The sequence below is a fragment of the Oncorhynchus kisutch genome, linkage group LG3 (genome assembly GCF_002021735.2).
Source record: "Oncorhynchus kisutch isolate 150728-3 linkage group LG3, Okis_V2, whole genome shotgun sequence".
NCBI classification, from domain to species: Eukaryota; Metazoa; Chordata; class Actinopteri; order Salmoniformes; family Salmonidae; genus Oncorhynchus; species Oncorhynchus kisutch.
The window spans coordinates 49,494,639-49,510,293 of NC_034176.2; the positions used below are offsets into that span (position 1 = coordinate 49,494,639).

Consider the following 15,655-nt stretch of genomic DNA (forward strand, 5'->3'; position numbering starts at 1 on the left):
GCCCATAAAGGTCAAAATATAGCCCTGCTTAATAGCCATATAATGGAGCTGTACAATGTGATCGTGTGTGTTTTGAGGGTATTTTCATCATTATTTTATTAACGAAAGCATAACGATGGTGATGAAGAAATAAACTACTGTACAGTATATGCTTTTACATTAAAGATAGTAAAGCATTTAAAGCATGTTGAAGATATAAGCCACCTGCATTTGTTTATTAGGCTACTGTGCAGTCTGACAAGTAAAAATAGCCTACAGTACATACTGTAATAAAATAGGAAAGTGCCTAATTCCTTACATAAGGGAGAGCAGGCCATGTCCAGACCTTTTCTTTTACCTCAAGTACTCGTTAACTCTGTCTTTAATGCCTTTTCTGGTTGCATCAGTTGTGGCCAGAAACTTCTGAGACACAGTATTAATGATGAACACACAGAGGTTCACTGGTAAGCCACATTTGCCTCTGGATCTATCCCAGTTGGTATTCTGTGCCCACTCGTGATATCTCTCTCTTCGGTTACACTTCCTTGGAATAGCAGAACAGCACAATGGTCTGGACGGCCCTTGCTATGGCTGGTGAACAGTTGGTCAAGTTCTGTTGTCAGAAGAGGAATGGAACTGACGACCCGACGAACCCGCCAGGTTTGTTGACTCTGCCTGTCGGAGGGGGAGTTCCAGAGCTCACTTGTGCCTGGCATGGATTGTGACTCCATCTCGTTCCTCGCCCACTTCAACGTGTCATTCCCCCCTGACTCTCCGCCAATGGCGTCTGGCTCTGGACCAATGCATCAGCTGTCGCCCTACATTTTACACCCTGCTTTTCTAAATCTAGTCTAACCAATACACAAATGGAGATTCAGTGAAAATAAAAATCTCATTGATTTATCGAGACCATTCCCTATGCTTGTTCCAGAGCAAAGAGTGCTAAAATAGTTGTAGGCTATTGCTTGTAACTTCAATACGCTCTTTAAATAAGACCTACACCACTTTTTAACAGCACGTTACTCAATACTAGTGAGACTCATGTCACATATGGTAGGCCTACAGTATATTGAAAAATATGCTGTGACTCTCCGCCAACATGGGCTAGGTTGGTCTCCTGTCAGCGGCCCATCCCGTGCCCCTGCCCTCGTGTCTTGAACCTCATGCTCTTTCAGTGGAAACAGCTGGAAAACTGCAAGACAATCCCATTGTGCGCCACTCGGGAGCCATGAACAATATGACCAATATATATAGTTGAAGTCGGAAGTTACACCGTAGCAAAATAGATTTAAACTCCGTTTTCACAATTCCTGACATTGAATCAAAGTAAAAATGTCCTGTTTTAGGACAGTTAATATCACCACTTTATTTTAAGAATGTGAAATGTCAGAATAATAGTAGAGAGAATTATTTATTTAAGCTTTTATTTATTTCATCACATTCCCAGTGGGTCAGAAGTTTACATACACTCAATTAGTATTTGGTAGCATTGCCTTTAAAGTGTATAACTTGGGTCAAACATTTTGGGTAGCCTTCCACAAGCTTCCCGCAATAAGTTGAGTGAATTCTGGCCCATTCCTCCTGACAGAGCTGGTGTAACTGAGTCAGGTTTGTAGGCCTCCTTGCTCGCACATGCTGTTTCAGTTCTGCCCACAAATGTTCTATGGGATTGAGGTCAGGGCTTTGTGATGGCCACTCCAATACCTTGACTTTGTTGTCCTTAAGCCATTTTGCCACAACTTTGGAAGCTTGGGGTCATTGTCCATTTGGAAGACCCATTTGCAACCAAGCTTTCCTGACTGATGTCTTGAGATGTTGCTTCAATATATCCACATCATTTTCCTTTCTCATGCTGCCATCTATTTTGTGAAGTGCACCAGTCCCTCCTGCAGCAAAGCACCCCCACAACATGATGCTGCCGCCCCCATGCTTCACGGTTGGGATGGTGTTCTTCGGCTTGCAAGCATCCCACTTTTCCCCCAAACATAACGATGGTCATTATGGCCACACAGTTCTATTTTTGTTTCATCAGAGCAGAGGACATTTGAAGTACGATCTTTGTCCCCATGTGCAGTTGCAACACGTAGTCTGGCTTAATTTATGGCGATTTTGGAGCAGTGGCATCATCCTTGCTGAACGGCCTTTCAGGTTATGTCGATATAGGACTGGTTTTACTGTCGATATAGATACTTTTGTACTGGTTTCCTCCAGCATCTTCACAAGGTCCTTTGCTGTTGTTCTGGGATTGATTTGCACTTTTCGAACCAAAGTATGTTCATCTCTAGGGGACAGAACGCGTCTCCTTCCTGAGCGGTATGACGGCTGCGTGGTCCTATGGTGTGTGTATACTTGCGTACTATTGTTTGTACAGATGAACGTGGTACCTTCAGGCGTTTGGAAATTGCTCCCAAGGATGAACCAGACTTGTGGAGATCTACAATGTTTTTTTCTGAGGTCTCGGCTGATTTCTTTTGATTTTTTCCCATGATGTCACGCAAAGATGCACTGAGTTTGAAGGTAGGCCTTAAAATACATCCACAGGTACACCTCCAAATGATGTCAATTAACCTATGAGAAGCTTCTAAAGCCATGACATAATTTTCTGGAACTTTCCAATCTGTTTAAATGCACAGTCAACTTAGTGTATGTACAGTGAATTATAAGTGAAATAATCTGTCTGTAAACAACTGTTGGAAAAATGACCTGTATCATGCACAAGAATTTTGTGGAGTGGTTGAAAAATGAGTTTTAATGACTCCAACCTAAGTGTATGTAAACAGAATATACAATGGGCTTTTATATAATTCTATAATAATAATAATTTATTATTATTATTATTACCTTAAGTTTAAAAAATAACAGTATTTTGGAGATTTTCAAGTAACGTAAATGAGCGAGGAAAAAGGCCATTCTTGAACATTGGGTGAGACTTTGTAAATAAGACCAGTTTGTTATTTAGAATGATTTATTTCTGTTTATAGAGGGAGAGAAACCAAAATCCTACAATAATCTCATGGGTCTTCCAGTTGAGGCCGGCACGGGTATTGAACCGTTATCTGTAGCAACACAGCTTGCATTGCTATGCAGTGTCTTAGACCATTGCGCTACTCAGGCGCTGTACAACGTGACCGGTCGGGAGTTGGCTAGACTTCTACAGTAAGAGCAAAAATAATCCTAACAAAATAAATAATAAAAACCTTACTGTAACAACAGTTTTAGTAAGTAATGCTGAAGTCGTGCACAATTATCAGTTTCTATTTAGGTTTATGTCGCCCATGCTTTGTCAGTTAGAGACACAGTAGAACCCAAAAGCATAATCAGTGCTCTAACACCCCCTTGTGCTGTCCTGGCGCAATGAAGTGGTGACGCAGGGTACTGTACTTAACCACAAATTACCTTTATGTACCGCAGTGTAAGCTTGCATTTTTTAAAGGAACCACTGTAGCTGTGTGTAGGCTAATACAGTCAAATGGTTGCTGTGGGGTAAATTGAGCCATTTGGCCAGGTGGTAGTTGAGCCAATGGATGATCCAATGGCAAGTTGAGCAAATTGTTGCAAAATGTTTTCTTCTCAGGCGTAAGGCAAGGCATTGTTGCTGGGATATGCAGTAACACAAGGGCCTGGCCTGTGTTAAAATTGAAAAAATAAAATAAAAAGTTAGTGTTTGTTAGGAGTTAAACCTGTATTAAAATAAAAGGGATTGTTTGGGGAGGAAATATGGACATTTTCTAGGTTTCCATCCAATTGGTGACAGATTTAAATCTGCATAAAAACATTTTCATTTTCCCTCCAAAGATGTTTGACTTGGTGCGGATAAAATGCTGTGCGTGATTACATACTGCACATAGAAATAACTTTTGCGGTTAAATTACCATGTACTGAATAAATAATACAGGTTAAATGGGTTTCCATAGCATTTTCAACTCTACTGATGGTTTTGTCACAAATCGTTGCTTTATATAGCGAATGTACCCCTCTGGTTGTGGAACGTTGCTACTCTAGCCAACATCTTGCAGATGTACCTACATAATGAGGTTATTATGGACAAAAGAGCAAGTTTCTTTTTATTTGTCAAATGGTAGCCAAGCATCGGTCATCATGTCACCAAAATAAGACCCTCTAAGTTAATCATCAATTATTTTATCTGTTGCCTTATAAACTGTATGCTTTCCCGAGTTGTAGTGGTAGCATTGGTGAATTTAGCATGTAAATCTTGGTGGGGGGAAAAAAAACAAGTGGGATGCATGCCAGCAAAGCCGATACGTTCTATCCATAATTTCTCCATTATTTATCTAAATATGACAAGGATTAAAAAGGATTTGCCAGTAGATTGTCGACTTGACGATGACTGCTAGCTAAGACTTTGAAAGTAAAGCTACTGTAGATAGAATGACATCAAATCACATTATATCTGAGGCCAATGACCTTGAGCCTTCATGGATGGGCACTTTTAATATAACTCTATGACAGAACCCAAGGGGCAAACATTTTTTACTCTAAGGTTAGAATTGGGGATGACTTACTGTCCATGAGTGATATAAAACTGAGCCTAAGTATGACAGAAAACTGAGCCAATCAGGGATGACGCTCTGTATTTTCCACCACAGAAAGCACTGAGCTTGGCTGAAACACCTGCATTTTGGAGCTGCCTTTCTCAAGAAAGCAAGAAAGAGACAATGTTTGTATGCTGCTTTGTTAACTCAATACATTTTTTTAAAACTGATATGTGACATGTATTAATGCCAAAATAACAAGCAAAACAGGCAAAAATTATATATTCACTACCGTTCAAAAGTTTGGGGGCAGTTAGAAATTTAATTGTTTTTGAAAGTAAAGCAATTTTTTGTCCATTTTAAAATAACATCAAACTGATCAGAAATACAGTGTAGACGTTGTAAATGACTATTGTAGCTTGGGAGTGGCTGATTATTATATATATTTTTTAAATGGTCATATATATCTACATAGGCGTAGAGAGGCCCATCATCATCAAACCTTCACTCCTGTGTTCCAATGGCACGATGTTAGCTAATCCATGTTTTATCATTTTAAAAGGATACTTGATCATTAGAAAACACTTTTGCAATTTATGTTAGCACAGCTGAAAACTGTTGCGCAGATTTTAAAGAAGCAATAAAACTGTCCTTCTTTAGACTAGTTGAGAATCTGGAGCATCAGCATTTGTGGGTTCGATTACAGGCTAGAAACAAAGAACGTTCTTATGAAACTCATTAGTCTATTCTTGTTCTGAGAAATGAAGGCAAGAAATTGACAATCATCTCTGCAGCACCAATCAGGCCTTTATGGTAGAGTGGCCAGTCAGAAGCAACTCCTCAGTAAAATGCACATGGCAGCCCACTAGGAGTTTGCCAAAAGGCACCTAAAGACTCTCAGACAATGAGAAACAAGATTCTCTGATCTGATGAAACCAAGATTGAACTCTTTGGCCCGAATGCCAAGCGAAGAAACCTGGCATTATCCCTTTAAAAAAAACTGTTTACCCCTTTTTCTCCCCAATTTCATGGTATCTAATTGGAGTTAATGTTGTCTCACCTCTGCAACTCCCGTACGGACTCTGGAGAGGAGAAAGTGGAGAGCCTTGCATCTTCTGACACCCAACCAAGCCGCACTGCTTCTTGACACAATGCTCACTTAACCCGGCTGCCAGCCGCACCAATGTGTCGGAGGAAGCACCTGGCGACCGCGTTAGCGTGCACTGCACTCGGCCCGCCATGGGAGTCGCTAGTGTGCGATGGGACAAGGACATAACCTCCCATAAACCGGACAACGCTGGTCCAATTGTTTGCCGCCACATGGGGCTCCCGATCACAGCCGGCTGCGACAGAGCGATGCAGTACCTTAGACCACTGATCCACTCGCGAGGCCCCCTGGTATCATCCCTACAGAAGCATGGAGGTGGCAGCATCATGCTGTGGGGATGTTTTTCAGTAGCAGGGACTGGGAGACTAGTGAGGATCAAGGCAAAGGTGAACGGAGCAAAGTACAGAGATCCTTGATGATAACCTGCTACAGAAGACTCGGCTGTATTCGCTGCCAAAGGTGCTTCAATAAAGTACTTAGTAAAGGGCCTGAATACTAATGTAAATATGATGTTTCAGTTTACTTTTAGTACATTTGCAAAAATATCAAACTAATTTTTACTTTGTCATTATGGGGTATTGTGTGTAGATTGATAAAGGGGAAAAACTATTTAATCCATTTTAGAAAAAGGCTGTAATGTAACAAAATGTGGAAAAAGTCAAGGGGTCTGAATACTTTACGAATGCACTGTATCTTAAATGACTGCATTTTCATGAATTCCATTATGTATTCTTGAAGTACAGTCAAAAACAGTATGGGACTTTATACGGAAGTGGAGCTGGAAGTAGACATGACTTTCCCAGTGGATAACAAACTACGGTCGTGTCCAGGTGGCATGTAATGGAAGAAAAGAAAACACTAATACATATACCAGTCCCTTTGTGATTCTGCGGTTATTATGGTTTCAAATTTTACCCATCTCCGCACTATTACCTCATAAACCAGTCAAATCACTGCAATATTACCGCAATACAAAACGAGTGCTAACAATTTTAACCAATTGCAGCACTTTTTTAAAGCATAAAATCATTCAATCAAGCCACACGTCAATAAACTTTTCCCCGTTAGTGCATTTTCGTGACAAAGTGTACAAAATCATTGCACAACTGAATGCATTCAACCAAAATGTGTCTTCCGCATTTAATCCAACCCCTCTGAATCTATCACCATCAAAAAAAAATGAAAATCCCGGAGGGACTGAGATACGATAGGATATTGTCTGTACTTATTATTGTTTTCTTTTCTGTGTCAAAATATTTGCACAGTTTCCTATGGAGTACCCCAATGAACACAGCCAATAGTTCATTCAGTAAAGAATGGTTCTGACTTTTTTCCTTTAGTGTACAAATACAAAGGTTTTGGACTGTTTTAGCCAAATTTTCAAAATCACCTCTCATAGCCATTCCCTGCTAAAACATTACTCTTATTTTTTACAAAAGTATTTGCCGAAATACATTTTGAAATGGATTAATTAGCAAATGCTCTCTGTGAAAAAAATAACAAATAAATGTTCTTCTCGTGTAAATGTATGGTTAAAAGGGTGGAGAATGTCTAAGTAACGAGTGTATGTCTGTTTCTGCCCAGGATTGGGATACCCTAACCAGCCTGGGTTCTCAGACTTCCCAAATGCCCCTGGCACCCCTAATGTTGGGGAGTTCTCCTCGGGACCACCCCCCCTCTCCTACCAGGCTGACCTGCCAAGTGGACTCCTCACTTCAGACAAACCCATGGGACATCCCATGTCATCCCAGGTACTAACCTCAACCCTGCTGAGTGCTTTGTTCTTCCTGTTCTCAATGGTCTGGAGTCTTGACAAAGAAATCCACCCCACCCCCAAAATAATCATGTTTGTGCTTTTACGTATTATCATTCACTTTTCATCCAATCAGCTAGGTGACAAAGTTGAAGTTCCCTTGTTCGTTTAGAGTCTAAACTGTGGGGTAGTGTTGTAGACCTGGTCTTTCTTTTGTATGTGGGTCCTGGTTTACTAATCAGTGTTGATGGTGCATGTCATTATGATAAGTTATCCATAAAATTCATAATGTAATCTGAATTAGAGGTCGACCGATTAATCGGCAGGGCCGATTTCAAGTTTTCATAACAGTCGTTAATCCGCATTTTTGGACGCCGATTATGGCTGATTACATTGCAATCCATGAGGAGACTGCGTGGCAGGCTTGACCACCGGTTACGCGAGTGCAGCAAGGAGCCATGGTAAGTTGATAGCTAGCATTAAACTTATCTTTATAAAGAACAATACATCTTAACATAATCACTAGTTAACTACACATGGTTGATGATATTAATAGTTTAACTAGCTTGTCCTGTATTGCATATAATCAATGCGGTGCCTGTTAATTTATCATCGAATCACAGCCTAATTCGCCAAACGGGTGATGATTTAACAAAAGCGCATTCGTGAAAAAAGCACCATCGTTGCACCAATGTACCTAACCATAAACATCAATGCCTTTCTTAAAATCAATACACAAGTATCTTTTTTTAAACCTGCATATTTAATTAAAATAATTTCATCTTAGCAGGCAATTTTAACTAGGGAAATTGTGTGCCTTGTCTTGCGTTCAGTGCAAGCAGAGTCAGGGTATGTGCAGCAGTTTGGGCCGCCTGGCTCGTTGCGAACTGTGTATTGACCATTTCTTCCTAACAAAGACCGTAATTAATTAGCCAGAATTTTACATAATTATGACATAACATTGAAGGTTGTGCAATGTAACAGCAATATTTAGACTTAGGGTTGCCACCCATTCGATAAAATATGGAACGGTTCCATATTTCACTGAAAGAATAGACGTTTTGTTTTCGAAATGATCGTTTCCGGATTTGACCATCTTTATGACCGAAGCCGCGTATTTCTGTGTGTTATTATATTATAATTAAGTCTATGATTTGATAGAGCAGTCTGACTGAGCGATGGTAGAAACCAGCAGGCTCGTAAGTATTCATTCAAATAGCACTTTCCTGCATTTGCCAGCAGCTCTTCGTAATGCTTGAAGCGCAGCGCTGTTTATGACTTCAAGCCTATCAACTCCCAAGATTAGGCTGGCAATACTATAGTGCCTATAAGAACATCCAATAGTCAAAGGTATGTGAAATAGAAATGGTATAGAGAGAAATAGTCCTATAATAACTACAACCTAAAACCTCTTAACTGGGAATATTCAAGGCTCGTGTTAAAAGGAACCACCAGCTTTCATATGTTCTCATGTTCTGAGCAAGGAACTTAAACATTAGCTTTTTTTACATGGCACATATTGCAATTTTACTTCTCCAACACTATTTTTGCATTATTAAAACCAAATTTAACATGTTTCATTATTTATTTGAGACTAAATTGATATTATTTCTGTATTATATTAAGTTAAAATAAGTGTTCATTCAGTATTGTTGTAATTGTTCAACTATAAAGAATAGGTTAAGTGTGGGTTAAGATGGTTTCATGTATTGCTTTGTTGTCTTGGCCCCTCTACAAATCAAAGGTGCCATCAAAGTCATAAAGTATGTAAAGAATTGATGATGAGTTCTAATTGAAAGGAGCATGACACTTTGGAAGGGTAGTTGGATTTGAGTTGAATTGGCTTGTTATAAAACTTTATTTTACTTCTAACACACCAAAGCATATTATACGTTGATGTGGCACAGACGTGTTATGCAGGAGCTTATAATACTTATAATTCTTTTCACCTCAGATTCCCCATTCTGGCCGCATGGACTCTTCCCACAGTTCTCTCCAGCATCAGCAGCATCAAGGCCTCCATAGCATCTCACACCTCGGGGGACCAGGGGCACCCATGATGCAGCCTCGCAATCCCTCCCAAAACACCAGACTACACACAGAAAGCTCCTTTGGGTTAGGGGGCCCCGCTTGCTCAGAGGTGCCAGAGCCTTCCTTGGATGTGAGTAGCAACATTTTAATTCACTGACTTCATGACCTAGCTACGCAGTGCATTGCTACACTACATTTACATTCACACTGTACACAATTTGTGTATCGCATCAGTGGAAACCAAGACTGTTTTCAGGGCAGGTCTGCCGGTTTGGACTAGCAGAAGTGATTTTTCGGTATTAGGTTAAGGTTAGGAAACGGGCTAGGTAAAATGTAAATATTGTTCCAGACGTGGAGCCTTCCGAGTGGCGCAGCAGTCTAAGGCACTGCAGTGCTTGAGTCATCACTACAGATCCGGGTTCGATGCCAGGCTGTGTCTCAGATGGCCGAGACCAGGAGACCCATAAGGCGACGCACAATTGGCCCAGCGTCATCTGGATTAGGGGAGGGTTTGGCCGGCCAGGATGTCCTTGTCCCAATGCGCTCTAGCGACTCCTATGGCTGGCCAGGCGCATGCATGCTGACACAGTCGCCAGTTGTACATTGTTTCCTCTGACACATTGGTGACTGACTTCCGGGTTAAGCGAGCAGTGTGTCAAGAAACAGTGTGTCTTGGCAGGATGCATGGCTCTCGACCTTTGCCTCTCCCGAATCCGTAAGGGAGTTGCAGCGATAGAACAAGACTGTAACTACCAATTAAATGTCACGAAATTGGGGAGAAAAAGGGGTATTTTACCCCCTTTCTCCCCAATTTCCATCTTGTCTGATCGCTGCAACTCTCCAACGGGCTGGGGAGGCGAAGGTGGAGTCATGCGTCCTCTAAAACATGACCCGCCAAACCGCTCTTCTCAACACCCACCCGCTTAACCCGAAAGCTAACCGTAGCAATGTGTCGGAGGAAACACAGTTCAACTGACGACTGAGGTCAGCCTGCAGGCGCACGGCCTACCACAAGGAGTTGCTTGAGAGTGATAAGCCAAGTAAAGCCCCCCCTGACCTAACCCGGACGATGCTGGACAAATTGTGTGCTGCCCTTTGGGACTACCGATCACAGACGATTTGTGATACAGCCTGGGATCGAACCCAAGTTTGTAGTGACACCTCTAGCACTACGATGCATTGTTTTAGACTGCTGCACCACTCGGGAGGCGACTCGTACATATCAACTAGTCCTGCCCTGAGAACAGTCTTGGTTCCAACTTATGCAAAGCTGCTACACAATGGCCCTCATTCATCAACTTGTTCATAAATAGGGCAACAATTTCGTAGTATGTTAAGTTTTGCACTATTCATAATACTTTTCCACTGCGTAATGTGTAATACACATTATATTGTATTATGTTGTTGAGGAAAACTCAGAGGTATCAGGCAGAACTCATTTATCAGCAATAAGAGGTTTATTCAAGCAATTGGAAGGAAGATCACTCTCAGGATGAACCCAGAAAGTAACCTCCAGGATATACCGGAAAGAAATTCTCAGGATATACCGGAAAGGATCTCAAAGATTTTACAATTACAGTCTTTAAATACTTAATCTACACAAAAAGCTGCTTAACCATGCTAGGGGGAGGCAATCTTACATGAGAGATAAGGGGTACTTGGCTTTCATAAAGCATTAAAACAAACAAAAGCAGGTTCTAACCAGTTCTCACAGCCTATGTGTCTAAGATAGGAGAGTGATAAGATCTTTAGAGCTTCAACAGACATGCGCAGCCTGGATGGCTTTTAGTGTCCCAGAGATAAGGACGAATAACAAATCACTCCGTAAAATCATTGAAAGCGTGGGGGAGGGAGGTGGATCCCCACCACACTGGGTAGCACAGAGTAACACTTTAAGCGCATTGCACTAATAATGGCGCTGATTAGGGAAACATTCCCGCTGTTCTTATTGCCAGTCTGCACGTTCAAACTAAAACAATGTAACTAATAATGGAATCTTTGTGCTTTCGTTAATAAAATTAATGATAAAAATACAGATGTTTATTTGGCTATGGATCCCTAATGAATTACAATGGGAATAAATATCACTGAATTACAGAAATATTGGAACAAAGTTGTCTACTGAAGGTTAACAAATTGTTGCTTACTGGAAAATACTATTTCGAACACACACGGTCATGTTGTACAGTGCCATTATGGCTATTAGCAGGTAGCTGGACAATAGACTTGCCTAGGAGGGTAAGGGGAGAATTCTATCGTTAAATGTATTTCAGGTTGGCTGTATCTCAACCGGCCGTGATTGGTTGCAATTTCAGTTTAATCCACCAGAAAAGACAAAACAAATAATACCACAAAAAGTATTATTATGTATCACATCTGACCGTGAATTGGGAGTCCCATAGGGCATCACACAATTGGCCCAGCGTTTTTTCTCCCTCTAAAAACAGAAATAAATGTTTTGGCCTTTACAAATATTATTTTGGCCTTTTATTCAGATTACAGATTACATTTTTTTTTTTTTACTAAATAACCTCCAAAATATCATTATGTATTGTCAAGTTGATGGCACAGTCATATAGCCGGCACCTACATAAAGCTGAGTGACTCACTCATTCATGGCTTTGGATGAAATTAAATAAGGTTATTTTTGATAGTCTTTTATAAAGAAATGTTTTGGTTATCCTCACCTGGACATCATGTACCGTATTATAATAGCCCATTATGGGATATTAGCAGTACAATATACCTTTACCATCACCTCTCTGTATTTTGAATCTTTGTGAATGGGGCCTCCCATAGTGCAAACAGTTGCAGGTTCTATACACGTACCGCCTGCCACCGTGAGACCCATGAGGCGGCTTTTGGTTTTAATTTAGAATCCTCCAATCCTCTATATATATATATATAATTATTGGCGGAGAGTCATATCATATTTTTCGATATACTGTATGACAACAGCCAGTGAAAGTGCAGGGCGCCAAATTCAAAACAGAATTCTCATAATTAAAATTCCCCAAACATGTATCTTATACTGTTTTAAAGAGCATATTGAAGTTAGAAGCAATAGGATTTGAAGCAATAGCCTACGACTATTTGAGCACCGTTTTTGTGCTGCTCTGAGAAGCAGGGGGACTGGTCTTGATAAGGCAATGAGATTTTCATTTTCACAGAATTTCAGTTTGGGTATTGGTTCGTCTACAATTAGGGTGTAGAAATGTTATGCTCTTAGTGGGATCGGTGTCCCGCTAGCGTTCCACTACGGCAACATCCATTGCAGAGATCCAGTGAAATTGCAGAGCGCGAAATTCAAAATACTATTAAACATTCATGAAAATACAAGTGTCTTACATTGTTTAAAAGCTTAACTTCTTGTTAATCGAACCGTGTTATCAGATTTTTAAAAGGCTTTACGGCGAAAGCATACCATGCGATTATCTGAGGACAGCACCCCACATCAAAATACTTTTTCAAACCAGCACAGGCGGCACAAAATCCCAAATAGCGATAGAATACATCACTTACCATTGAAGATCGTCCTCTGTTTGCAATCCCAAGGGTCCCAGCTACACAATGAATGGTTGTTTTGTTCGATAAAGTCCTTCTTTATATCCCAAAAAGTCTGTTTAGTAGGCGCCATCAATTTTAGTAGCCTACTCGTTCAACGTGCATACAAACTAATTCAAAAAGTTACCGGTAAAGTTTGTCCAAACAAGTCAAACGATGTTTCTAATTAATCCTCAGCTACTCTAATATCAAAATAAACAATCGGGCAATAGTATCCGTATAACTACCCATCCCGGATCCAGGAGAATTGTCAGCAACTACACTAATTAGCATAGCGCAACGGTCAAATAATCTTACTAGAAAATATTCATATTCATGAAATCACAAGTGAAATATAGCGAAACACAGCTTAGCCTTTTGTTAATCACCCTGTCCTTTCAGATTTTGAAATTATGCTTTACAGCGATAGCAAGACAAGCGTTTTTGTAAGTTTATCGATAGCCTAGCATTGCATTATGTCCAGCTAGCAGCAGGAAGCTTGGTCCCGAAAATCAGAAAAGCAATCAAATTAATCGTTTACCTTTGATGATCTTCGGATGTTTTCACTCACGAGACTCCCAGTTTCCGCTAGGATGGAAATGAAAATATGAAGCTGTACAATGTGACCGTCTGGAGCAGGCTACAGTACTGGGCTATTTAGCTAAAGAATCCCTGTGTCGTGCTCAAGGGAGACTGGGGTTCAATTCCCAGACGGGGAGGAAGGAGTAGGCTTATTTACAAGGACAGCTCCTTGTAAATAAGAATTTGCTCTTAAAGGACAAACAATCAGTCATGTTACCTCCGCTAGTTAACAACCTGGTAACTTTACCAGTACTTCTAAACATCTGGGGGCACAGAAAGAAAGGAAAAGACATGGCTTCTTTAGAAAATCAATGAATGAAGGACTGATCTCTTGCATGTCCTCACTCACAAACTTGAAATACTTTCAATGTAATGCATCTCAATAGGTAGAGTTTTTACACAATGTAGAAACCTAATATTCCACAAATGACTTTGTAATTTCAATGACAGGTTTTTGTATCAATTTTCATAACAAACATATGTCTTTACAGAGTTAAATATTAGTTTCTTTGTGCACAACATGCTTCAAAAGTAGCTAGAATTCATATTCGCCCAGTATGCTATATCTCAATCAATTAAAACAAATATATGTGCTACCAATGAAAAAAGTTAATTTAGAGCCCTGTCTGCAAGGAAATTTGCATACAAGTGGTCTCGGACCGTTTTACATTTACAATATCCAGAGCGACTTACAGTAGTGAGTGCATACATTTATATACAGATGTACATTTATGCCAAAGAAAAAAAATCTGAGCTACAAAGAAAATGTGCAAGACAGTGCTCATATGCTAATGTTGATGACTATTTTGAACTGTGAATGATTGATTGATGAGCGAGGCACAATGTGTTAATGAGCGCAGTACCTGTTGTTGTTGTTGTTGTTGTTGTACATACATCTTTAGGGATTCTGTTTTCTCTCTCTCCTCTACAGTTACTTCCTGAATTGACAAATCCAGATGAGCTACTGTCTTACCTTGGTCCCCCCGATTTACCGAACAACAGCAATGATGACCTACTCTCCCTCTTTGAGAACAACTGAGTCCCGGTTCTCCTCTCCAGTCTCCCATGGTTCCCTGCAACACATAAACTACATACAAGAAGTATCCCACCTACAATGTGGGTATAAAAAATACTTCCTGTAATATAAGAGCTCCCCTTGAGCCGAAAATGGCCGTCAGTGGTAGTAGGCGTGTCGAGGAGACACTTGAATATGAGGAAAATCTTTGATGTCCCTTGTCTGACTATAAACTATGGTAATATTTTGTTTTATATCTGTAAACTATTCCCGCATCCATTCCCTTGTTACTACCTTTCTTGTCCAAGGATCCAATTGTATTTAAATGCTTCCTTACTAGATTCACATTTAGAAGGGATTATCAATGTATGTACATTTTCTTATTCAATGCAGTTGTGATGCAAGTTTATGTCCAACTGAATTTGGTGAGTTTGAAATGTCCATAAAAGTATGATTAAATAACCTTTTTTAATTTACAATAATAAATGGAAGATGAATACATTGAGGGGATGCCCTATGTGTTTCAAAGATAAATATGTATTTTCACTGCCTTTTACTGTGATTTATCAATGCACAACAGTGACAAAACAGCAATGTAATTTCCACATTTACATAACCATTCCAAGCTATAATCATTTAGCACCCCGGCACACAAACAATTACTCAGTCTTTTTATATTCTAAATTAACAGATTTTTATGCAGAAATGTTTGACATTATATTCATTACAATGGTTAACAACCTTGTAGGCAAATTGAATAAATGGCAATCTGTAAGGCTTTGTGAGACTCAATTCTTTGGAGCAGCTATGGAGCCAAAGCCATACCTTTATGGCTACATGTAAATATATGGCTCCATCTAAATCAAAGATGACCACACCAACCAGATGTAGTCCCCTGTTATTTTTTTAAAATGTGAATTCATTTGCAAATGTCTGGTTCTTACTGATCCAGATATATATCCAGATATTATATTCTTCCTACACTAACACTTTGTAACGCCTGCTCTTTGCAGAATGACAGAAAAATGAAATACACAGGTATGGGCAACTAGCTTCCCTTTCGTAGGCCCCCGGATCATTTATTATTAAATAACAAATTTGGGGTCCCATTACCGTTGAGAGTTAGAATAGTAGAATATACTAGGTGCAAT

The 15,655-nt window shown here is 40.0% G+C and overlaps 1 protein-coding gene across 2 annotated transcripts in view; it reads left to right on the forward strand.

Annotated features, from left to right (window-relative positions):
• The window catches only part of LOC109884341 (zinc finger MIZ domain-containing protein 2), a 71,761-nt gene extending 56,482 nt beyond the window's left edge, over positions 1 to 15,279 (forward strand). For both annotated transcript variants that reach the window (XM_020476310.2, XM_020476316.2), the window contains exons 17-19: positions 7,165 to 7,331; positions 9,288 to 9,494; positions 14,421 to 15,279. In XM_020476310.2, coding sequence (XP_020331899.1) covers positions 7,165 to 7,331; positions 9,288 to 9,494; positions 14,421 to 14,528 — 482 coding nt within the window. In that variant the 3' untranslated portion in view covers positions 14,529 to 15,279. The remainder of the gene's footprint in view (positions 1 to 7,164; positions 7,332 to 9,287; positions 9,495 to 14,420) is intronic.
• Positions 15,280 to 15,655: the final 376 nt, after the last annotated feature.